At 31.8% G+C, this 27,134-nt stretch overlaps 2 protein-coding genes and 1 long non-coding RNA gene across 4 annotated transcripts; 1 reads left to right on the top strand and 2 right to left on the bottom strand.

Moving 5' to 3' along the window:
* Window positions 1–3,611: 3,611 nt before the first annotated feature.
* LOC112497561 (probable phospholipase A2 homolog 1) lies at window positions 3,612–4,123 on the bottom strand. The gene has a single exon (XM_025096136.2). It carries the CDS (start codon window positions 4,109–4,111, stop codon window positions 3,665–3,667), a length of 447 nt encoding a protein of 148 aa, XP_024951904.2. The 5' UTR covers window positions 4,112–4,123; the 3' UTR covers window positions 3,612–3,664.
* A 14,987-nt stretch (window positions 4,124–19,110) lies between these two features.
* Window positions 19,111–20,685, bottom strand: LOC102621628 (uncharacterized). Of its 2 annotated transcripts, none has more exons than XR_003064040.2 (3): window positions 20,309–20,685; window positions 20,016–20,191; window positions 19,111–19,426 (listed from the first exon to the last, which is right to left on the bottom strand). It is a non-coding gene; the product is annotated as an uncharacterized LOC102621628 (long non-coding RNA). The 2 variants fall into 2 exon arrangements; XR_003064039.2 differs by having other exon boundaries at window positions 19,111–19,417; window positions 20,309–20,684.
* A 4,839-nt stretch (window positions 20,686–25,524) lies between these two features.
* On the top strand, window positions 25,525–27,134 carry LOC102610449 (alkane hydroxylase MAH1-like). Its single transcript, XM_052435248.1, has 2 exons — window positions 25,525–26,637; window positions 26,732–27,134. Exons 1-2 carry the CDS (start codon window positions 25,537–25,539, stop codon window positions 26,831–26,833), a joined length of 1,203 nt encoding a protein of 400 aa, XP_052291208.1. The 5' UTR covers window positions 25,525–25,536; the 3' UTR covers window positions 26,834–27,134.

Below are 27,134 nucleotides of genomic sequence, written 5' to 3'. Positions count from 1 at the left end.
ATTACAAGAAAACTGGTACATTACTACAAAAATTTTAGTCACTTTCACAAAATCAAGCCTAGGGGGTCCCCACTTCGATTTATTGACAACGATGTGAACGTGTTTCTCGAAATCCATTAATATGTATATACTTATCAACTTATGGAACAGATGCTATCCAGATTTGATCACTATTGAACTTTTAAAATTTTTTTATCCAGTGTCTTTTAGTGGTAGTGTATGTGTAATATTTAACTTCTTTTACTTTTATTTTTTAACAGCCAATCCATAATTGAATATTTACTCAAGACATGATTAGATCGGGAGAAAATCCTGATCCGTCAACTTATATGTTGGAAAGGTTCTTATTAATTAGCTATTATATTTTTATAATAGTTCTAATACTACCACATATGTATAGATTTTTCTGGTAAGCCTAACTTTTTTTGCACGCTTTAATTACCAAGTTATATGCCTCTTAAGTACTTAATTTTTGTAATTTTTAGGTCTCTTTATTCAACCAATCACATCCATTAACATTCAAAATTTGACTTTTGAATGAATAAATTAAAGCTTTCCTATTTTTTAACAAATATATTTCATTAGGCTGAGTTTATTATACACACTTGCGCATATATATGTCTATATAATCATTCTCAAGTGTGGGCACCCTCAATTTTTTTTTAGTGCGCACACGTTGTTTAGTATTAAAATTTATCTCTATTAAATCGTATGACTTAAAAGTGTGTCCACATTAAAAAAAAAATGAGAGCGCCCGTACTAGAGAATATGAATATATATATATATATATATAAGGAAGTATATTTTCTCTGTTTTTTTTAACACATAAATCGCGATTAGTGATTAAAGATAAATTAGAGACTTGTGATAAAGATGAGAAACACTAAAAGCCTAAGGAGTTGTTTGTTATTCATCTTAAGTTATTGAGATTGAAGACTTATTTTTTGATATTTACATTTTGTAGTTTTTTTAAGACATTTTACCTAAATATAAAAAAGTCAAGATTTCTTTCTTAAGTCTTAAATTTGAAGTCTTAATGAGTCATTTAAGGTTAAGTACTCAAGCATATATATCCCATACAATTTATTTATTTCCTGTGTATATTGAAATCTATTTTGTATAATTACTACGTATAAACCTATTTTAATTATTACTTTCTGAATATGTAACTTTAAATAGGTTGGTATTCATACCTTTTTAGAAATATCAAACATATTTATTAGATTTTCTTTAAACAATTAGACCTGTAAAATTTAGTAATATGTGCAATCCTTTAAGGGACATCAATATAAAAATATTAATTTTTAAATTTTTTATTTTAAAAAATAAACAACTTAATATTTATAATCAGATATTAGAAAGACAAAAATAAATAATTGTTCAAATATGTTCGTCATGACTTATTCATACTTTAGCTTAATTTACTTTTTTTTTCCCAATTTTGGATATTAAAACAAACAGAAACAGCCATTCTCCCCATTTACACCATGTCACCCGAATCATGTACCCCTTAACTGTATCTTAATGACTTATCGACATGCACATTTATTAAAATTAATTGCCAACATGATGGTGATTGTAATAAATAAAGTGTATTTGTGGTATCCAGGGTGACTTTCATGACTAAATTCGGAAATGTTCCAGAGAAATGGTCTTTTAAATTCGTATTTCTTGTAGGGACCAATGCGAAGCACTTTAATTTAGAAAATTGTTGGCAGTAACTGGAATAACACGTACAAAATAGAGACGAAGATCCTGGATTTTAAAGATTTTATGTCTTGTGTCTATTAATCGTGATGGCAAATTAATTTAAATTTAACTATTTTTATACCTTTCATCTACCAATGACCTATCGCTATCAGACTCGTGAATTTTAATCGGAAGAAGTTTATATAAAGAAAAAATCTTGATTAAATATATGTTTACTTTTTTTTTTTGTTTCAAAATTTTTGAAGTAACAAGAACTTGTTTATATATATATATATATGTCTATCGTTTTTTGTTCTACGTTTTGGTCGTAAGCTGTATAATATTAATGGATATTGTTTTAAAAAATCTGTTATACAGGTCTGGATTTAACGTAATAACGACCACCAACAATCATTAAGATTGTTGAAAAATCAAAATGGCTAGATATTACTAGAAACCAAATCTATTGAGATTTGTTTTAAATTTTTAAGTCTACTCTCGGCATTTGTCGCAAGTCGTTTCAAGAATATAGGTAACTCTTAAATTAAGCACATGGATTTCAAGAATATATATGCATCACAACTTACCTGCAACGATTACACATAACCAAAGGCAAGCCTAATAAGTCGATAATAATTATGATTGTTCTGGAGTGAGATTGTTTATGAATCTCCTGTTAGACTTATTGTTATTTTGTACCCTAAAAGCATGCGATAAATAATAATTTTTAAATTTTTAAATTTATTTATTTATTATTTGAGCATATATTATTAGCCCTTATAAAGTATGTGGTTTATGTATTGGGTGTATGATGTTAATACTAGAAAATATAAATCACAGGTTCTTTTATAAATAAAAGATTGTGCACAACTATTAATGAAATGGGCATTTCATTATGTAAGGTTGTAATTTTTCTACTTCTATCGTGAGTGATTTTATCTTGATCACTAAAGAGGAGACTTCGAGTAGAATAGTTAATATGTACATTTATGTGATTTGCATATTGAACTGAATTATAGTGAATTATGATATAGTTTAACAAATGTCATTGATCATAATTCACATAAGCTTTAATAAGCTCAATTGACCTTATTCGTGAGTGAGTAATGAACTTGCATTCATCTATTAGATCTTTTGAGTTATCAACGAGTGAGACCTATATAAATGGTCAAAAGCTCAAAAACTTGGGGATGTAATTTCATGGATCGTACAAACATATCCTTACAGGATGGAATCTATACTATTGATGCTTACCTAAGCTATTTTTTGGTACTTGATCATTTAAATTTGTGGTTGTAGTTTATTCAATAAATTGTGTTATTAAATAATGATATTTATTTGTAATTTTTTCTAAAAATATAGATATATTAAAAATAATCATTAGAACAAATAGTGACTTAGGTGTAAATACGTAACTAATAGAGGCACGACATTCATCGAGGTTTGATTATGAGCATCAGATAGAGGGTTAATTAAGTGGTTATTATTACTCTAAGACCAAGGCTAAAATTAATTAAAAGAAGTTTTAATTAATTTGGCTTTTATTTAATTACATGGGTTATTAGAGTGCAACTTTGGGCTTTTAGTGCAATACCCTAGGTTAAAGTCTAGAGTGGGACTATTGGCACCCCTCTAAATATCTCTCAACACCTCTTTTTTTTATTAACCCCATTAAAATATTATAAAATTCTTTTAACACCCATTTAATGACAAAAATACCCTTAATTTAAATTTATTAGTATAAACCCCATTGTTTAATTTTTGATCCCTTGAATTGATTGTGGATAAAATTTAATTTTTGATCCCTTGTTTAATTTATTAATATAAAATTGTCTAATATTGTATTGACTAGCTAGATCAATTTGTTTTTCTCTATAAAGTCTTCTAAAATCAATTTCCATACAATGAATGCGTGTGTCTGAAGAATAGGGGAATTCCTCTTTCCCAGTTATAATAATCTTTCCAAAACTACAAGTTATAGTTCAAACTTTGAGTCGCCTAATTGGCTCAGTAAGATTGCCATGTCCATACCTTGTACCATAGTGGGCACCACTGTGTCATAGAGACATTTCCGAGAAAATCCAACGTTCCCAGATTTCTGTACTTTCTTAATGCATCTCTTAAACTTCTCGTGGCATTTAATATTTGTCAACCCTTTCTTATCAACGCATTCATCGTGGATCTTGCAGCAAGCATCCAGATCGTCACATGGTTTCTCCCCAAGACAGCTGGACCACCCTACTCCACAATACTTCCCGTACCGAATCCCAACAGAATTACAGTTCTCTGCAACACAAGTTATGCTGCATTTGACTTGAGAATCGTTGATGGCACTGGCGGACTTGGAGAAGACGATGATGAATACAAAGGCCAATGCTGCGATGACACACGTCCGAAACGGGACGAATGCACCAAGCATCATTTTTTCTCTCGTTTTCCGTCTTCTCCGCGGTCGACTAGCTAGATCAATTGTTTCTTTTGTGGTAACTTCAAACACCAAATCCTTAAAAGCACTTACATTAGCAACGATTTTACATTAGCACTTACATTATCACGTGAAGAGCGTGATAATGGAACAAATTTAAGAGGAATGAATAATTTTATGTCAATGATAATAGCAATGATTCTATTAACAAATCCAATAGCAATAAGGAATTTTTAAGGGGAAAAAATTATTTGATTTTGAGTGGTGGTTTAATTAGAAATTGTCTTATTATGTAATTTTAATAAAGGTTAAAATTGTAAAATAATTAGAGGGGGTGTTAAGAGGTATTTAGAGGGGTGCCAATAGTCCCACTCTAAAGTCTATTAGTCATGAAATGATTGGGCTTTGGCTATTAAGTTGATGCTAGAAAGTCCATGAGTCTGCAGCCCCTCTACTAGCTTAATTCCTAGTCAAACTTGACTCTAATAAGTGCCTATATAAAAGAGATGAAATTAGAATAGAATAATAGACTTTAACATATGGATTTTCTTAAATAAGAAAAATATAGTTCTAGGGCTTCCATCTCCTACACAAAATTATGGTTCTCTACACGTTCACTCACGTGATGGAGACCATTGAGGGTAACAGAGAAGAGTACAACCATGTTTTGTAGATCTCAACAATGATGGTGGTAAAGATTGCAGTCATCTTTAGATCTTCATCAGGGAATGAAGGTATTTCTCTAACCCTATGCATGTATATATAATCAAGAAAAGTTCCTGACTTTCACTATTTTTATAAAAAAATATTTTTTTTTCTAAAATCTGATTTTTACTAACAACGCTAACACAAAATAGTTAATCAATGATCATTATTGAACTTTAATGAACTAAATAACTTGTGGCTGATCGGGTACAATGGTTCAGATCACGTGCAAATATATGATTTCTATAAAATCATCAGGTGTGATGATTCAACAACACTATATCCTTTTTGGTATTAAAGTATTGTAATTTTTAAATTACAGTTGTTGTAAAAATAAAAAATTATAATTATAAAATAAAAGTTAATAGTGTGTAATAAGTATGACATATGTTTTTTATTATACAAGTTACGATCAAATCAACTTACCTTTCAAACCACGACAATTAATGTTTATAAAGTACTATAATGTTGTAGCTGAAAAACTATAGATATCCAACTTTTATACCCCACATGACCTTAGTTATGGCAAATATAGTGAGCCTTCTCAAAAGTAGATTAAATATGAAAAAAATGCCCTTAAAGACAACAAGAAAAGTAAAAGAATTCACCAACAAGATTTGTGGAATTGAGAAGGCCTTTAGCATCTTGAATAGTAAAATCTTAATCATATGAGCTGTCACAATCCATTGATTGCGGCTGAAATAACTAAGACCCCAGTTTACCAAATAGTCAACAACAACATTTCATTCATAAAAGACACAAGAAAATTTCTAGTCCATTATCCTAATTAAAGCCACGATTCCAAATGCACCGTAGAGGGCATAAGGGTGCATTTAACATACTATATTATATTATATTGTATTGTATTAACACTTTATTATGACAATGCTGTACAATGTTTGACGCTACACTATATCGTATTAATTTTTAATTATACTATGTTTGATGTTGCATTGTATTCTATTAATTTTTTGTGATTAATTTAAATTATATATTTAAAAAATAATATTTATTAGTACTTACAAAAATACTAAATATAGAAGTATTAAACTTTAGAAATTTAACTTTTTTTAATATAAATGTTAAAAGGTATTCACAATTTTTCATAACGATCAAAGCTCATAGTCCTACATTTTTGGTAGCATAACATTTATTTTTTAGTATTTTCTAATATATATGACCCGTGAAATAAAGATAGAAGAAAATAATTTAATCAAATAATCTCTAAATAATATAACAATATAAATAAATTGTTAAAACCTATGAGATTAGTTCAAAAGTCATCTTAGGATGACAGAATAAAAGCTTATATAGACAACACAACAGGATGATCTCAAAATAATAAAGTGATACAATTGTTGTAACATATTCACTAACAAAATAAATTGTACTAAAAAATTTAAGTAAGAGTTCTGTAGTATGTGTTGTAATATTTTATATCATTAGTTATACTATTATTAAATTTCAATTAATACTATTCAAATTTTTTATATTTAAATATTTATTATTAGTTATATTAAATTATTTAAAAACAATTAATTTATATATATTAATTATTGTAATATAACTAAATGATGTAATATTGTATTATATTTTTATATATTAGTAAGTATTTATTATTAGTTATATTAACTTATTAAATATTAAACAATTTTATATACTAGTTATTATAAGATAATTACATAATACATTATTTAATTACATTTTTAATATAATAAAAATTAAAATATAATACAATATTATTAAATAATAAATTTATTAATTTATATTAATAAATATAATGTAAAAATAAAAAAATAATATTATACAATAATATATTAAATTAAAAAGTAGTAGTAGTTGTTATTATTGTTATTATTATTATTAAGTTAAAAAAAAACAAGCGCATTAGCTGAACCTGACTTCCGATCGGGTTTAGCTAGTGGCCGCATATAATGCACCTTAATGCAGCCACTTGCTGCACCCAACACGGGGTGCACTTTCAGTAAACTTTTCCAACTTTCCAACTTTTCGTTCTTGATGTTCGGCTTTGACTGAAAAGCTTGTTCAGTTGACTGCCCCGTAAAAACCTACTTACTCTTGTCTCATGTGCTTCCAGAGAACTCATTAGTGCATGCAAGGACAATTGAGATAAATCTTTGGCCTCTTCCATAGCAGCAACAACATTCCCAGGAAGGCTGCCACTACTATGCATCAGTTCCATTAATAGGTCATTTGGAATTAAATATACAAAAAAATTAAGAACCGTAGGATATTGAAGGGTGGTACATCCAACGGCTGCGAGTGAGTATGAAGATTAAGGGAAACTGGGAGAAAGAGGAGGTGGTCGCCCATTTGATGTTTATTGAACAAAGAAGAAAATGCATGTCAGATTTCACTTGTGATGTCTTAAGTGAAATCGGGGAAAACATGAAAAAAAGTACATGTGAAATCGGAAAAAAGGAAAAAAAACACAAGCCATGAACTTCGTTGTTCTTGCATACAATAGTTATGTACATTGTAGCAAATGTAACCCATCGACATTCTAAATTGCAGCAAAGAGAAAGTGTGGAAATGAAATGAACAGAAATTATCATAGAACGAAGGGTGTGACATAATTTTTTTAAATATTTTAGTTCAGAAGTGAAATGAAAGAATCAAAAAATTCGACTGTGATTTAGCTAAAAAATGGTAAGAGTTCTTTCATTGTTCTTTTCAAGTTTATTTATTTACTAAAGGAGATACATAGATATTGGGAGATGAATTATTTGTCATATATGAATATGTTGAATGTGTAGGATACAATGTGGAAGTGGACGGAATTCAGCAATGATGAACCGAAAATGACAGAGATGTTGCGGGATCCAAAAAATATGTATTTTTTTTATATATAAATTAAATGATCGAATGTAGTTAAAATTTTTGTCATGTTATAATTTCAATACAAATGGTGATATAGAAACGAGCGTGCAGGGGAACATAAACGAAGAGATGACAAAAGATTCTCTGGTAAAGAGGTAAATATTTAATTTTTATGGAAATTGGCATGAGAGAGTGGAATTTTTCTTTTGGTTGACATATAAAAAAAAACTATATGCTAAATTTAATTGTATTGTGTTATGATTAATGATTTGGTGAAAGAAGGAAATTGGAACATCAGCAAAGAAATCTCGCCATGTCAAAAATGATATATATTACATAGAAAAGGCAATGACCGAAGCAAGTGATATTATGAAATTCGATACACGATGTACCCCAGAACGATTTGGAAATAGGATTTGCAAACATTGTAAAAATAAGATGTGGGCGGTTAAAACGAACACTTTATGGTAGATTGGTTGACAGTTTCAATGTGAAAAAAAATACTATAGAAATCCTCAAGTTCTTAGTTGCATTATGGGGTTAAAAGATGGGGATTTCAATCTAGTGCTAGAAGGCGAGAGGTTAGACATACAAGGGTTATGTGAAATATTTCATGCACCAAATAGGGGTATTCACATAAAAAGGGTAGAAGAAATTTTATTAAATCAGAAAGTTTGCGACAAATATTTCAAGGTTGCGTTCACACTTTTTACTATTGCAACTCTACTTTGTCCCCCAAGTGGTTCATATATTAGTGTTTCCTATTTGTTTTCCATAGTCGATGTAAAAAACATAGGAAGCAGAAAGTGGGCTTCTTTCAGTTTTTACAAGTTGGTGCAAGCTATAACTAAATATAAGGAGGAGCATCTTACATATATTAATGGTTGTCTACTATTTATGCAGGTTAGTTTCCCTTAGTTTGCCTCTATTCTTTTAAGTAGATACACATGCCTTATATTTAGTTTTATCTTGTATTTCAAAGGTGCCATAAAAATATGTTAATTTTGATCAACTGTAAATGTAGGTGTTGTATTTGAACTCTGTTGTTTATGGTAATATTGGAGGAGATGTTTTGAAGGTTCCTGTTGTCTTATGGAACAAGAAAGAAATAAGACGGTTCATTAAGTAGTTGGATAAACATGGTGGTTTCGACAACAAAGAGGTATGTTCTCTATAAAGTAATGCATCATTGAATATAAATATAATAATTATGCCGAAAGAACATCATGCTTGAGTTTATTAAGAGGCTTAAGACAATCTAAAACTTAGTGATATCTGCAGGTAGTAGTCCGAGATATAAGTTGCACCAATGCAGTGAAAGTCCAGAGTGATCGAGACAATAACGTTAATCATATTTTGTCAACTCCACATTTAGTGATTAAGAAACTTGATGCACAGGCAGAGGATATTAAAGGGTTGTCTTCAAATATTATCGAACTAACCGCTTGTGTGGAATCTCAAAATAAGTTTTTATATAACATGATGTCAATGATTAAGGCATGGGTTCCGTCCAAATCTCGTTGTGATTGGGACACATTTGTGAAAAAAGACGAGAAATGTATGGTGAGCCAACGAAACAGACAAACTTTAGAGAAGACTGAAGAAAAATATCAGGCAGTTGATTTGAATTGCGAGGTGATTGGAATTGAGAAGAAAATAAGTGAATTAAAATATAAAAATATGGATCTCAAGCACGACGTGTTCGTTAAGGTGGCATTTAATCAATTTTGGTTACATGGTGACATATAACTGTCAATTTTATATGTGATTAAAAAGTTTTTTTCAAGTTAAAGATAATGTTTCAAAATGAGTTCCTCTGTTGAACTCGTCCATGTATAGCATTGGGGAGACTGATAAAATATCACTTCTAAGTAAAAGAAAGTACAGCTCATGCTCTAGAACAAGTCCATTTGTGGTCTCAAAGCAGAGTATGAAGTTACACGATGATCCACCCACAGAAGAGAAGAAACGAGACTTAAGTAAGGTAAAAAAAAAAGGCTAGTGTCTCTTTTGTTGTTATGTCACCATTAATTTATTGTATTTAAGATATGCAAGTTAATGTTTGTTTTATAATTTATCATTAGGTTGAAGATAATATTCCGCACATCATTAATTTGCTAGACTCACCGAAAAACAGAATTGGTAGAAGTTCTGAAGTGAATTTTCCACTGTCTACACTTTATAGAGCTGGACCATTTGTGGTGACAACGCCAATATCGGATGACGACTTGCGTATTTTATCATATGCATTGGATGACAATCTGGACAAAGGGTTGAAAACCTAAAAATATTTGTCTTATATCTTTTATTATTAAGAAGATGAGTCAATAATGTGGTCCATTTTGTCTATGTAGGGAGAGGCTCGTTGAATTAGAGATGAATTTTATTTATCGAGTTGGAATGTTATCTTTAAACCCAATGAGGTGGATTCACAGTGAGGTGCGTTGCATCTGTTATCCTTTCACTCTGCATATGGTATCCTAAGTATAATTTACGAATTTGGTTTTGCAGATTATTACAACTATTACTGAAATGTTAACGTGCAAAGTGTTGAGTGTTAGAAAATGTATATTTATAAAGGAGAAAATCATCATTTTACATTTTAAGTCTTACTAACAACCCTTACATTTATGTATTTAAGCTTCTTGTAATTTAATTATGTGTATTTTATTTTAATTAAGTATTTTATGTATTTTAGGGGCATCATAGTTATTTTACAATAAATGAGAGATCAATCGGTAAAACGGACATCACTTTTAAACTCAGGATAGTTGAAAACCTTAGGAAGAGCATAAAAGGAAAAATGACACTGTTCACATGTACGGTACTGTCTACGTTACTGTTCACGACACTGTTCACATAGACGGATCAATGACGTGGCATTGACCGATGATGTGGCATTGACTGATGATGTGGCAAGATCATGTTGGACTAAAATTCTTATGTACTGTTGATGGTGACGTGGCAGCATATTAGTGGACCAAAAAACGCGCGTCCGGTACATGCAATACATGGGATTATTTTCAACAAAACTGCGTTACTGTTCAAACCGTGTTACTGTTCAAACCGCATGATCAAACCATGTACTGTTGACTGATGACGTGACGCAATCATGAGCGTCCAAACTGTTTTTAATCTGATGGCCATGATTTACTCAATGTATCTATAAAAAAGGGACCTCTCCCCCCTAATTTGGCATCTCTTAATCCATTTTTGGACTCTATTTTCTGTAATTCCTTCTCTATATTGTATTTTCTACGTATTTTAATAAATTTCTATTTTGCCCCTAATTCAATTATGAGTAGCTAATTTTCTTTTAAGCTTGGGTTGAAGGTGAAGTCTCAACATGTGTCATGGGCTTTATTTGGTAAATTTATTTTCTTTTCCCCTCTAGTTTTTGTGGATATTTTGACTTCTCGTCGACAAATAATAATAATATTGTCTAGATACCGCCCTGGTTTCACCGGCTCCCTAGTACAAGGTTATTATTATTTAGCACAATAAGCTCTTAGCACTATATTGATTAGAGTCTGGTTCATGAGGTGTGGATTCCCCCCTCATGATTTAATTGGCATTAGTAATGAATATTTAGCCCATAGTGCATGTTGATACGGATCCAGATACCCAAGTGCTGCATTTTAATAGAATTCTCTTCAATTTATTCTTGTCATTTCAATTTCAATTTTAGGATAATCTAAATCACTTTCACCAAAAATCCAACCACCTTCATATAAAATTAATTCTACACCCAATTAAATCCACCTCCTCGTGGGATCGACACTTGTCACCATTAATCTATACTACAATAAATTCGTGCATTTGCGAGTTCAATAAAATTTGCACAACACGAAGAGAGATGCAAGTTGCCAAATTCAAAAGTGAGCTGGTTCTTGCCCTTGCAATTTTCGGTGAGTATTTCACATAGTAATTTTCATTTGATAATTTTGAATTATTTGTTAATAATAGTATATTCATATATGACTTAGACAATGTGTAAGATGAGAGGTAGTAACTTGCGTCGTTTCATGGAAGGCAGTAATTTTAAGAAAAAATTCATGCCGGAGTTTTCTTGTTGTTCTAAGGTATGTATACTGTATGACTAAGAAATTTGTTCAAGGAAAAATATTCATTATTTTGAAGGTCCGGTATAATTTGACGGAAAAAAAATTTAAATAGTCACTTGATTGGATTATGACAGATATATATCCCGATACATGATGGGAAATGTCACTGGTATTGTTAATATTACAGAGATGCGAGCTGAGATTTGGGATCCTTTATACAACATAAAGAGCAACCAATCCTATGTAGAACATGTCGACAATATTGTTAGACATCGTATTCTTTGAAATTAAGAGTAGTTTTGATTACTTTGAATGTAAGATTGAATATGTTAATAATTAAAAAAAATTTCATTGCAGCTAGCAGCTTTAGACTTCATTCTGAATGAAGACATGAAAAGTTTACAATATGAATTGAAGAAATTTTCAAGATTTGAAATTTGTCATTGCAATGACATTCCCAAGCAACCAAACGGTTTTGACTGTGGACTGTATATTATAATGTACATGGAAGGTTCTCTACAAAATTTTGACCCTTCATATAAGGAAATATAATTCTTTATATTCCAATAGTAACAAAGCCTGATTGCTTTGTGCAGATATGATCAAATTATAATATATTTTACTAAATGTATGTGAATATTTTGTAGCACAACTCAGACGATGCAAGGAAGACAGTGGCCCTTGAACTACTATCTACGAGATGTAATATTCTTCGAGATTTAGTGTTGGATCGAGCTCGGTCACACTATCATAGCAAGGAGGCTAAGTACTGCGAATTTTCATGTCATCGAGATGGAGCAACAACTACAAAGGCCATGTACAAACCACGTCATTCGAGTTATGGTCGTCGCAAGTAACATGTTCAACGTATTTTTTAAATAAATAGTAGAACATACAATTTTCAGTCGGAACTTATGTGTCTAGCAGTAGCTTTTGTAATAGCAATTTCAATTAAAAGACTATTGAAATACATTAATTTTGAGGGCAAACATAGCCGAAAAAGACTTAACTATAGTTGGAAAAACATGTTGATCCAAATGATTTTGCAATTGAAAATACTACATATTAGCATAAATATAAAATATTTGTAATTGAATTGTTCTGCAATAAATAAGAGTAGTAAAATTAAAGAATAAAATTGTACTAAAATATTTTCTAACAACCTTTTATTAATAATTTCAACATGTACATGAATTGTGGAGAGCTCTTAATGGAAATTTGTTGAGAGCTCTTAATTCCTTGCATACGAATATATATAGACCTTAGATAAAATGAAATTCGATATATAAAATTAAGATACAAGGCAGTGCATCAATTAAATAAAACAAGATAAATAAACTAACCATTATAGACTTTATTCGTTTCACAGCAAATATCGAATTCATATTTGCATTTTGTTTTCCCATTAATGATATGCTGCAGTAATCTAAGTCAAATGGCATTTATATTAAAATATACAAATTAGCATACCGAACTAGGGAATTTTATAGCGTAATACATATGCTAGCTTTGAAGAGAGAAGATGACAAAATGAGGAGAATTTAGAAGATAAGAAGATGAATTCTGCTATGATTAAGGTTGTGAACATAGTGGCGTGAGGAATGGGTTAAATTAATGTTCATTTACAATGTGGGGTATAATTAAATAATATAATTTAGTCTAATTAAGTTACGATGATAAGTACCATAATTTAGCTAATGAGGATAAACAAGATGGATGATAATACATCTCTTTAAACTAAAGAGATGCTAATATATCTCTTTACTTAATTATACTATGATCATGAAAATTATATTAGCAATTAAGTTTATTACCTCAACGAATATAAGGTCGACTTATAGGAAAAAGAACAAAGATCTATATAATGAAATTGGGTGCTTGAATTGAACGCTATCATTATTTTTAAACAAAAATTAAAGAGGGAGGAGACAATTCACATACCGTACATATAAAAATATGTGTTAAATAAAATATGATTGAAATTTTTTTACATATTGAATACTAATAAATAATAGTATTAGCACAAATTTCCCCCCAAACTATTCTTGGAAGGTCAGATTCACGTGTAATTGATGAGACCCTACTCAAGCTTGCGGACAGTCTTGATGAGTACGATGAGTACCCTTGGGGGTCTGTTGTATGGACTGAAACATATAACTCCATTATCAAGGCAATGTCTTTGAGGGCGCAAAATTCGATCCACAGAAAAATTGTTTTGGTCTTATGGTAAGAACATATGCCGATATTCGTTTTTAAAATTCCATATTTTCTAAGGTGCACAACATACCATTTATCATTAAATGCTCATTGTATATGTTGCTTTTATAGGTATGGATGTTTGAGAGCATCCCATTGGCTGGCAACCTTTATGGAGTTCGTCAGAATGAAAAAGAAATTCCACGTATACTTAGATGGAGAACACGGGGGCCTCCTTTAGATAGACAAGTGAATGATTTGTTCCAATCTCAGCTATTCAACGACGAGTCTTTGATGTTGTTAATGCCTGAGGACAGAGAGGTTGAGACTGCACATTGGCGAAGCATGCTGAAATATCACTACCACAAAAATTTCTATCAATTTGTGGAGGTTGCACCCATAAAGTCAGGTGGAAGAATTTCAAACTTGGACTTCAATTATAATACCACAGCAAACATCCAAAAGGTGAGAAAATTCATACTAGTTTATGTATAACATTTTACATACTCGCTTTATGTCCTTTGTAATAGAAGTGATTATGCACAAAGGTTTAAAATGTTTGTATGAGTTGTTTCTTTTGTGCAAATTTTATTGAACTTGCAAGCGCACGAATCTATTGTAGAATAGACTAATGGTGACGAGTGTCGATCCCACGCGGAGGTGGATTTTAGTTATATGTAGAATTAATTTTGTATGAGGTGGTTGGATTTTGTGGTGAAAGTGACTTAGATTATCCTAAAATTGGAATTGAAATGACGAGAATAAATTCTAAAATTGGAATTGAAATGGCGAGAATAAATTGAAGAGAAATCTATTGAAATGACGTACTTGGGTATTTGGATCCGTATCAACATGCATCATGTGCTAAATAATCATTATTAATGCCAATTAAATCATGAGGGGGGAATCCACAGGTGCTAAGGGCTTATCGTGCCAAATAATAATAACCTTGTACTAGGGAGCTGGTGAAACCAGGGCGTTATCTAGACAAGAATATTATTATTTGTCGATGAGAAGTCAAAACATCCACAAAAACTAGAGGGGAAGAGAAAATAAATTCACCTTCAACCCAAGCTTGAAAGAAAATTAGCTACTCATAATTGAACTAGGGGCAAAATAGAAATTTATTAGAATACGTAGAAAATACAAGATGAAGAAGGAATTACAGAAAACAGAGTCTAAAAATGGATTCAGAGATGCCAAATTAGAAGGGAGAGATCCCTTTTTTTATAGATACATTGAGTAAATCATGGCCATCGGATTAAAAACAGTTTAGACGCTCAGGATTGCGCCACATCATCAGTCAACAATACGCTTCAACAGTACGCGGTTTGACCACACGGTTTGAACAGTGACACGGTTTGACCACGCGGTTTGAACAGTACGCGGTTTGGTTGAAAATAATCCCATGTATTGCATGTACCGTACGCGCATTTTTTGGTCCACTAATATACTGCCACGTCACCATCAACAGTACATAAGAATTTTAGTCCAACAGGATCATGACACTTCATCAGTCAATGCCACATCATCGGTCAATGCCACGTCATCGATCCGTCTATGTGAATAGTGTCGTGAACAGTAACATAGACAATACTATATATGTGAATAGTACCGTACATGTGAACAGTACCGTACATGTGAACAATACCATTTTTCCTTTTATACTCTTCCTAAGGTTTTCGACCGTCCTGAGTTCAAAAGTGATGTCCGTTTTGCCGTTTCATCTCTCGTTTATTGTGAAATAACTATGATGCCTCTAAAATACATAAAATACTTAATTAAAATCAAACACATATAATTGAATTACAAGAAGCTTAAATACATAAAAGTAAGGGTTGCTAATAAGACTTGAAATGTAAAATGACGATCTTCTCTTTTATAAATATACATTTTCTAACACTCAATAGTTTCTGCACTACGTTGTTATACACGATTTGATAATGGACGCATTGTTGTATAATAGGGAAACAATGATGTGGTTATGCCAAATGTCGGCCTTGATAATAACTTGTACGCCAATATTCTCGAAACGGTGGTCACAACTGTAAGAAATGAGTTAAAAAACTTTAATAATCAAATCAAGGTCGAGATGAGAGAAGAGATGAAGTTGCGCCATATGATAGCTATGGATGAGATAAGGAAGCCAAGGAAAGTGAAGTTGGAATCTATCAAAGGAGATGATGATGGGCCAAATAAAATGGAGGTCAATGAAAAACTTTATAGCATTTTTGAACGAGTCTGGAATTTATAGTTTTTTCATAGAAAATTTGTAAACATTTATCGTGCAGTGTTCTTAATATAAAATTGTACTTTAAATATCGGGAATATGTTGACATATTTGTAAAACATGTGTGCAGATTGTTGGGTACTCCAAGGGTGATGCTTGCCAAATTGACATAAATGAAGAAGTTTTTCAAACGCCCGAAAATAGTTTTCCAAATGATGGGAATGTTCATGCTTTGGCAAGGTTTAAAAGGGTTATATTAAAGGGAGTTTGGATGCTTTGTGCAAATATAAATACCGAGTCAGTAGGTGAGGAAACTGTAGGGGAGAAAAGGGTTGACACAGATGAACTACGTCCAGTTGAGTCATTATTGAACCATATGGACTTAAATGATGAAATAAGTATAAACAGTCTAATTAACACAAAGATTAGAGAATGAATGTGGAGGTGGATTGAATGTTCCCCTACCAACATAAAAGTTAAAAATTTCTGGAATATTGAAATTACGGTGTCTCCTAACTGGTTAAGGACAGTGGTGGGGAATGAATGGTTTGAAGGAGAGGTAAGTATTTTTTGCTTAATTGTCATAAATAATTTAACGTGGTTAATAATTTTATATTTGTTTCATGAAACTAACTATATTTTTGGATTGTTATCACATGCAGCATATGTCAGTGTACATCAATATCATTCACCTTCGGATGTTGAGGTACCTTAAAAATGTTGGAAATAGATGCAGTGTAATTGACCATGAGTTTTGGGTATGGGCAATAACAATCCAGCAAATAATTGTTCAATGTGTCGTGGACTTGCATAAACTACCACACTAATTTGCATAATAACTCTATTTTTTTCAGGCTTTGATGGAAGAAAATTGGACACATAATCACAGACTGGCACTCATGTCATATGAAGGTTGCTTTGATGAGGCCATCATAAAAAGATTTGTAGAGGGCAAAATAGAATGGGCAAATATCGATGAGGCATGTGTTTTAAGTTTATTTTAAGAACATTATAATCATTTGTCTTGATTAATTAGCTTCAATTTCCTCTATGCAGGTATATTTGCCAATAAACATACGTGAAGTACATTGGGTGGCTGAGAGGATAAATGTGCTTGACAGAACTATTACTATTTATGATCCAGCTTTAATGTCATTTACTGATGATGAAATTCTAGCTTCCGTGCATCCACTGTGTATGCTAATGCCCCGATTTTTAATGTACTGCCTTGGCTTCTATGTTAGTATGAGAGATGTGAACATAAACCTTGATCCTTACAGATTGGTGCGGATTCCATTTGGTGTCCCACAACAACGTTGTGGATCCGGAGATTGTGGACCCTATGTGTTGAAGATAATTGAGTACTTAATATTTGCCATGCCCTTCAATTTCACCTCTGAGGATTCAAGCCTAATTCGGAGGAAGATTGGGGTTGATATTTGGATGGCAGCACATGCTCCATAAAACTATCAAAAATTATGGCTCTGTAGTTCGATTGGGTTATAATTTTGATTTTCTATTCTACAGCCATGCTTGTGTATTTTGACTTCTATCTCAGTCGTAAGTTTGTTGTCTTATGTATCTTCTATGCCACACATCATGTAATATTTGTGTGCAGTTGTGCATTGTTAATCTTATTTATTTTCATGAATTGTTTCTGCACTTTAGTACAACTGTACATACGCCATTTTTGGGTCGTTTCCTTTTTTCATCAGAGAACTTGGTCTGCTTATGCATTATCTTCCTTTCTCTTAATACACAGTTTCTGTTTTCTATTTGTTAAATGAAGAAAAATTTAATATGGCATAAAGAATTGTTGACTCTGCAACCCAAGCGGAAAGAATGGATTAATTGTTAATGCCAAAGTCATTAAAAGAATTTTTTTTTGTCTCTGGAAATTGTTGTGGGCTAAATGATATCTACAGAAAAATCACTATGTTGAACACTCTGGAGTAAAATATTCTATGACCCGTACTTTGTGTGGTTGGTAGAATCCAAACTTCATGACCTGAAAATTTTATGAAAGTTAATGTGATGTGCTGTTTCACCAGAAATTGACCATTATCTAGACATGGAGTGGTTATATTGCCGGAATTTTATTTTGAAGAACAATTAAATTAGACTTATAAGTTTCTTTCAGAAACAACAAAAATTATCTCATATATGCAATTAATCCAAACCTTATATGTTATCTTTATGTATTGTCCATGGATTGTGGAATCAAAGAAGTTCTAGCTTTTAAACCATCAGCTGCTAACCGAAGGAGATTGATATTCATGACAATTAGTCTGAATATTCTATTACGATTACAGGATATCTATAAATGCATGAGAAACAACTCTAACATCCATTTTGGGGGGTGAAAAAACAAGGAAAAAGAACCATACAACAATGCACAAAACCGAAAAATGCTTTCAAACTTCAATCTACAATTAGCCTTGTTTCATTTTCATAAACAATAAGAAAAAGAAATTACAGACTTTTTTTTTATTCCCTTGTGCTACAAAGTAACATTCTTTGCTACACTGGAAGCCTAAATATCACCTTTAGTGGACTACTACCTGCTACAAAAAATTTTTCATCACAACACCAACTCAAAATTCAATAACCTAACTCAACTCGACCATTTTGCCAGTCCAACAAATTATGAATGACACTAGATTTCAAGTTAGCTTTACGCTCATTTCAATTTCATTAACAATGAGAAAAAATTTACAGACTTTTTTTTATTCCCTTGTTCTGCAAATAAACATTTCTTTGGTAAATTGCAAGCCTACAGTAGTTCTGTCGGAGATGATGAGCACATGCATGCTTACTTTAACACATACATCATATAGATATATATAAGATGGAACTCAATAAAGACTTCCAGCTAGAAGTCCGGCCTAGTTTTTCATGAAAGCATTTCTCGTTCTACAGACAAAATTATACACAACCAGGGGCAAAAGCAAAGTAAGAACTGAAAAAACTAAAAAAAATTGACTGTAGTATTTTGCAAACAAACAAACGTTTTTAATACAAGCCAAATCACGAATCTATATTTCTACACTGACCATCCAGTATCTCATTTCTTCAAGCTTGTTATCTCGTTTGACCAACAATTAGGGAAATATAAGAAAATTACATAAGAAAAAGGTACTAAAATATTTAATAACCTAATACCATAATTCTATAAAAGATAAGGCAATAACGAAAACAGGTTCTTACTACTGCGTCCACAGGTGGAATTGCAAGTCGAGAGAGTAAATGAAAAGCAGCCTTCACCTCCTTCAACGTCTCAATTTTAAAAACGGAAAACATTGATATAAACCCGTGTCAGTTATACTTCAAAACTTAAACTATTGATAACAAAATCCAGTTCATTCAACCTACTGTTATACAGTCAAAACATAGAAATGTTACTCACTGACATTAGTAAAATGAGGTACACTAATGAACTCGAAAGGCATGTCCACCATAAAAAAAAACGCAAAATCAAATTTCTAACTAGCAAGAAACTTATTAAATATATTCATACAAACATCTAAGCAAATTATTTGAGAAACAAACTTTATTTCTCTTGCTCGCTTGTCAATCATATATTTTCCTCTCCTAACGATGCCCAGACACCTTTTGCTACTGAGAGTTTGCTGACGTTAAACCCAAAAAAATTATACTGATAGATAAATTTGGGGGAATTCCATTTCCAATAAATTCAAAGTACATCAAATAAATCATCTTAGACTCAAATCAAATTTCTTCTTAAACGAAGATCTTATATCAAAGGCATTCTTGCATCACCGAAATCCAATAAATCCAGCAAAGACAACAAAAAAACACACTACTCTTGAAAACTGATAACATAATGCATAGCTTATAATTCTACCTAGTGGTACGCCATTAATAAAGGACTTCTCCCTCATCTTCAGCCCGAGCCATCATCACTCCAGGCTAGGCCCTACTTCTCAACTCATCTGTAGGAAATTCAGCCATTATCACTGCCATATTTTTTTCCCCCTTTTTCCTAGGTGGCTTCTCCTTATTAGATTATCCTTCACTCTTCTATAACAAATGAAAATTCAATATTCATCAATAATGGTAATATTTTCGAACATGAGATACTATTATTTTTTAAATTAATTTCAAAACATACAAAATTGAAAGGATGCCACTGCTTACCCGCAATACGACGAAGAGATTTTGGTTCTCTAGGATTTTTTAATACTCTAATGTCCTGATAGATGGAGTATGAACGACGTTCTTGATGAGAGGCCCTTCGAAAATTTTGAAATATTATGGTCCTTTGGTGAGAGACTGAAATTTTAGAAAAGAGCCAAATCCATTCTTGTTCAAAAAGATGAGTACTTGCTCGGTGTATATAGCTCCTGATAATGGTAATAGCCCCTTCGAAAATCGGAATATTTTCGTCTTTTGGTGAGAGACATTAATTGCTTTAGGTGTAGTGAAATCAACAAAAGCCTAACTACAGTACTTGCGACATGGGTTATCTTATTAGGAATGTTAATGAAAAAATTTGTGATAATTGGAGACCAATTGGGAAACTTGTGACGAAGAGCAGCCAACTTGGAATACTAACGCAATTAAAAGGTATCTTGTGACTTCAACCGGAATAACAGGTTACCTAGTTGTTATTATTGCACACATGTGGCATTTTAATTGGCTGCATGTCATGTCAAAATGAACCACGCATACATCGGGTGCATAGTAGGAGGACCCTTAGAGGAAGGAATACTTCTTACTATTTATTGAAAAATTCTTTTATCTCTAATGGTACCATCATAACTTCGTATTTGATTTATTATGCCACAAACTTTGAAAAAAAAAAATACTTGGACAGATTCGTTATCTTTCATAAAGAGATTATTGAATTCTCTCCATAAAGACTGAGGTTTAATGAAGATTATCTTCTCAGATACTTGAGAATCTTCCTTTAGAATTTTCCCTGCATTGGCTTCTTTGCTGCTAGGATTCTTGGAAAAATAGTCTTGGTTATCCTTGCTGCAGGAAGAGTAATGCCTTAGCGTCCTTCTTTTTATTCTTATTATATTCTTTCTGCTTCGCCTGTGTGGCTGTGTCCATGTGGACAGAGCTTTTGGAGCGTCCGACTCATCAAATCCCTCTTACAATATCCCCTAAAGGAGAAATTCTATAATTCATCTGTTGTATTACAACCAATTAATGCATGCATAACACGTGTAATTGAGTTTAATACAACCCCACATAAGAAGGATCTTTGTTTTAATCTTTCAGTATTTATAATTCTCCCAACAAAGATGGGAGTCGGATTTTGGTTATAATTGATAGTAGTAATAGTAGAGGCCATTGAAGGTTGTGGGCTTTTTATCCATAAAAAAGGTCCTTATTTTCACATTTTATCAAAATAGACTTTACAACGTATAAATTAAATCTTTCCTATATTTTAACAAATATATATATATATATATATATATATATATATATCTCATTAGGCCGAGTATATTACACTCACATACGCATATTTTAACAAATACCATGCAGTCACGAAATCGCAGCACAAGCAGACATTCTTCCAAGTGGCCATCTCATAAAAAAGAATCAAATGGTGCGAATCTCTTATTATGCAATGGGGAGGATGGAAGAGATATGGGGCGATGAATGTTTAGAGTTCAAGCTAGAGAGGTGGATTTCACAGAAAGGGGGTACTGTGCATGTTCCGCATACAATTTCATTGCCTTTCATGCTGGTCCCAGAAATTGTTTAGGTAAGGACAAAGCTTTGATTCAAATGAAGATGGTTGCAAGGACGGTGATCGGGAATTATCATGTAAAAATAGCTAAAGGTCATCCCCTTTCACCATGTAATTCTATTATACTTAATATGAAGTACGGTTTAAAGGTTCAGATATCCAAGAGAAGCCTTTTGTGAAGGATAACATATGATGTGATATCTTAATAATAAAATAAAGCTCAATTCTTTTATTTATTTATTTTTTTGGTTATTAATTAATGTAATTTTTTAATTGGCCATTGCAATTATATGGTAATTAGATTTAAAGAACGTACGTCTATTTAAATGGTGAGCTAGAGAAGAAGTATTTGTGAATCCAAATCTGGGTTTGAAGGTGTTTAATTATGTAAGGTGCTAGAAATTAATCTATCAATGGAAGTCAGGCTAAAGATCACACTCTTTTGTACGAACACTCAAGTAATGACATGCATAATATTGACAGAAGATGAAGTAAAGAATTTTGGAGCATTGGAATGTTTTTTCATGCAAACGAATTTGAGACAAAATATGTTGGAGCATTTAAATATGCTTTTTAGGAATGAAGTTTATTAGATCCAAGATAAGGATTACTTGCTTCTCAAATGAAGTATGTGTTAGACTTTCTGAATAGAAACTGTAGGTATTATATTGCTTTTAAAGTTGGTGTAATTAGTCAATTTATGCACTCATCGACAGAATACTCTGAAAATCTCAAGCACTTAAAACCTTCTTTACGGGAGAGATTAAAATAATGTCGGTTTACCCGAAAGCTTTAATAAAATAAGCAAAAATTAAAATAAGTCCTCTCTCTTGTCAATTCTCAATTACTTTCTTTCAACTTCAGCCATATATTCTTACCCATAATACTTTCCACTTTCACTCTTTTACAGTTAAGCAATTGCTTCAATTTATATAGCATGCCACCAATATTACAAAAGCATACAATTCACATATTTTATCTGACGGACCACTCAATTAAGCTAACTTACTTTTTACCACACATTTTAACTAACACTTAGATTTTTTACTATAACTGATTTTTAACAACCTCAATATTTAACACTTAGCTCTATATATTATCGTAGACTTTTTCTGGATGCTTAGATATTTCCAACATCCATAAACCGAGATTCTACCAATTAATAATTGAAGATTTACAACAGTTCAACCAAGATCACAAAAATTATTATTATTATTATTATTATGACGATGATGATGATGATGGGTTTAGTGTCACTTGGTGCACAAGAGGTGATTCCTCGAGGAAATCTGAATCTTTAAACAATACATCATATGAAGAATCATAGAATAACACGGTAATACAGGATGGCTTTGCACTAATTTTACCTGCTAATTCCAAAGTACCGCAACTGCGATCGTCTTCATTTGAATTAAAGGTGAGTCCTTGCCTAAACAATTTTTCCGGCATGAATTGCAGCAAACTTGCAGATTGGTGCATGCACAAGACGCGCACACATTAATTCTTTGTGGCACTATTTAAAGGGTAAATATTAGAGCTAGCAAAATAGGTCATTGGGTCATGTTTGTGTCATGTCAATTTTGCGTCACATCAAATTTAAGTTGGCCCAAACATGACTTATTTAATAATTTTGTTAAAATATTAAAACCCAAACCAAATAAACGGGTTACCCAAAAACCCGCTTACAATTCACCTTGTGCAAAATTTCTTCGGTCGACCATTCTCCGAATGTCGATTTTATATATATATATATATTACGCATTCACACTATTAAAGTTTTGAATTATAGATAAATATTATAAAATATATATACTACTAATATTTTACATATTTACACTATTGAGGTTCTTGATCTATATAAAATTTATAAATAAAATATTATGTATATGTTCATCGTTCTGTAAAAAAATAAAAAGAGAGAATCATGTCCAATATTTGAGTTTTGATGACGCTATAAATTAATTTATAATAGAAAATATGCTCGTTTCATTGAGTGGGTAAATGGGACAAGAACTTTTACTATAACCCGACATGAAAAAAATTGTGTCAACCCAAACCCAGCCCATTTAATAATCGTGTCAAATTTTATGACTCATATCTATTCATTCTTATCATGTTTGTGTTGGATATTTGGGTCATGTTAAATTTTATTAGCTCTAATAAATGTCATGTTTTTTTTTAATGAGAAAGTAGTTAGAAAACTTCCCATAAAGGCATATCTGTATTCTAATATATATTTATTGATCATATTAATGAGATATTAATGCGATATATTTATTGATCATATTAATGAGATATTAATGCGATATATTTATTGATCATATTAATGAGATATATTTATTGATCATATTAATGAGATATCTACCTCACCTAAATTATAGTTGAAAAAAAATATTTTGTCCCCTCAATGATTGGAGTGAACTAAAACTATGTTGGTTGCATAGGAGGCTCTTCTCCTAGGCAACTTAGGCGATTGCCTAGAGCCTCACTATAGATGAAGGCCTCTAATTTTATTCCTCAATTATAGTTATTAATCATTAAATTATATTTATTATTAATTTATAATTATATTTTCCATAAACAAACTACTAAATCCTTACAAAGTCCCCTTTTAACATTATAATTAACAATTTTAATCCCATTTACTTCCTCCATATATTTAATCTAAAACTCTATAAATGCCACATATTTTTTTAAATTATTATCCATTAATATCTTTTTCCAATTAAAAAAAATAAATGAAACCTTCATTACTTTGGTGAAAAACTACTTTCTCTACCCTACTTTTTACTTAAGAAAAAAAAATCAATTGTTTTACTTTCTATTGATCATTGCTACTCAAAGCCTCAATCCATCAAAGTTAAAGTTTTCAAATTTCCAGGTTCTATCTTTCCATTCTTTTATTAATTAATTATGTTATTCAGTTGTTTTTGTTTCTTTTTAAAATATTTTTGTGTGTTCATAAGTTGTTTTCTTGTAATTATCTAGCACAATTGTTTGCTTAATACTCTTGTTTCACTAGAAAAAAAATGTCTACTAAAAAAATATGCATTAGGATACAAAAAAAACTTCAAAAACAAGAGAAGAATAGAAAAATTAGTTTAATCTAAAAAAGGAGCCATTGATAAAAACTTATTTAAGATTAACTATGTCATAGGAAAGATTAAATAGGTATTATCTATTGAGAAAGATATATTAGGAAAATTAGAATTTAAAATTTTGATTAATAATTTTGCATCTCATAAGCTAAAAAAATTTATTTTAAATCAATAAAATTTTAATAAAATTACATACATTTTACCTCAAATTTTTTGAAATGCCTAATTAAAATAATTTGCCAAAGGCCTAAAATATGATTAAGCCGCCCCTGGTTGGTTGAAAGTATTCGACTATCAGCAGAGTTGTTGGTGGGTTATCAATGACCTGAGTGATAAAGATATTAATGCATTTTCTTTATGTCAATTTATACATGCAAAATGAAAAGAATCTTTCCCATATAAAATTTGCAAAACTATATAATATTTGGATTTTGGAGAGGAGACGTCACACGTTCACGTCTTAGTCACCCTAGACTCGATTCATTAATATTGAAAGTACTATAAATGCATAACGTATGTAACTTGAACAATGTATATGAATTTTTGAAAAGATAACTTCTTCAATGGCCATTACATTTGCTTATGGAGAGATGATCATAGCAATATTTCTTATTTCCTTTCTTGTAATTGTTTTACATTGGAGTTGGAGCGATAGAAACTCTCCCATGAGAAACTGGCCCGTCCTTGGGATGCTGCCAGGATTACTTGCAAACACATGGTATTTCCATGAATTTCTCGCACATGATGTTTTGAAAAAGAATCGGGGCACATTTGAGTTCACAGGGCCCTGGTTTGCCCAAATGGACCTCATCATCACCAGTGATCCTATGAATGTTCACTACATCAGCAGCAAGAACTTCAGCAACTACCCAAAGGGACCTGACTTCAGGATGATCATGGAGCCTCTGGGAGATGGTGTTCTCAATGCCGACGGAGACCTGTGGAAAATACAGAGGAAAATAATCCATTCAGTGATGAAGCACAACAAGTTCGAGTCTGCTTTAGAAAAAGTTGCTCATCAAAAGATGGAAACAGGTCTTATCCCAGTTCTTGATCATGCCTCAGAACTAGGGACCGTGGTGGACTTACAAGACGTGCTTAAGCGATTTGCCTTCGACAATATTTGTTTGTTGGTTTTAGGAATTGATCCAAATTATCTCTCTGTTGAGTTCCCACAAACTGTTTATGCAAATGCATTTAACACAATGGAGCAAGCTTTGCTTTATCGACATATTGTGCCAAAAATTTGTTGGAAACTGCAAAAATGGCTTCAGATTGGAGAAGAGAAGAAGCTTAGTAGAGCATGGAAAGCATTCGATAGATTCCTCTACCAGCGTATTTCTAGTAGAAAAGCTAATATGGAGAAGAAGGAGGAGGAATTTGACTTATTAACAGCTTATATGGCAGAAGAAGAAGAAGAGGAAGTGAAAGAGAATGAACAAATATCTGCTTTGAGAAAAACTGACAAGTTTCTAAGAGACACAGCATTCAACTTTCTGGGAGCTGGAAATGATACTATAAGTTCAGGCCTCGTTTGGTTTTTCTGGCTTGTTGCTACACACCCATCAGTTGAAAACAAAATTCTGAAAGAGATCAAGGCCACTATAGTCATGCACAAAAAAGAAGAAGACGGGGAAAGGAGATTTTTCTTCAACACAAAACAGGTAAATAATTTAGTTTATCTTCATGCAGCCTTGTGTGAAACATTAAGACTATACCCACCAGTACCGTACAATAACAAAATTGCAGCACTAGCAGACATTCTCCCAAGCGGTCATCACATCAAGAAGAATCAAATGGTGTGGATTTCTTATTATGCAATGGGGAGGATGGAAGAGATATGGGGCAATGATTGTTTAGAGTTCAAGCCCGAGAGATGGATTTCAGAGAAAGGGTGTATTGTGCATGTGCCGTCATACAAGTTCACTGCGTTTCATGCTGGTCCTAGAAATTGTTTAGGGAAGGACAAAGCCTTGATTCAAATGAAGATGGTTGCGAGTGCGGTGATCGGGAATTATCATGTGAAAGTAGTGAAAGATCATCCTGTTTTACCACGTAATTCTATTATACTTAATATGAAGTATGGTTTAAAGGTTCAGTTATCCATGAGAAGCCTCTTGTGAACTCTAGAGGATAATCTATGATGTAATATCTCAATAAT

The sequence above is a fragment of the Citrus sinensis genome, chromosome 2 (genome assembly GCF_022201045.2).
Source record: "Citrus sinensis cultivar Valencia sweet orange chromosome 2, DVS_A1.0, whole genome shotgun sequence".
NCBI classification, from domain to species: Eukaryota; Viridiplantae; Streptophyta; class Magnoliopsida; order Sapindales; family Rutaceae; genus Citrus; species Citrus sinensis.
The sequence above is the reverse complement of the archived record's forward strand: the minus strand, read 5'-3'. Positions and strand labels throughout refer to the sequence as shown.

Bases quoted from the DNA above. Each gene is read 5' to 3' on its own strand.
- LOC112497561 (XM_025096136.2), bottom strand. From the start codon at position 4,111: ATGATGCTTGGTGCATTCGTCCCGTTTCGGACGTGTGTCATCGCAGCA.
- LOC102610449 (XM_052435248.1), top strand. From the start codon at position 25,537: ATGGCCATTACATTTGCTTATGGAGAGATGATCATAGCAATATTTCTT. The intron at 26,638-26,731 runs GTAAATAATTTA...CAGCACTAGCAG, and splicing joins TTTTCTTCAACACAAAACAG to ACATTCTCCCAAGCGGTCAT.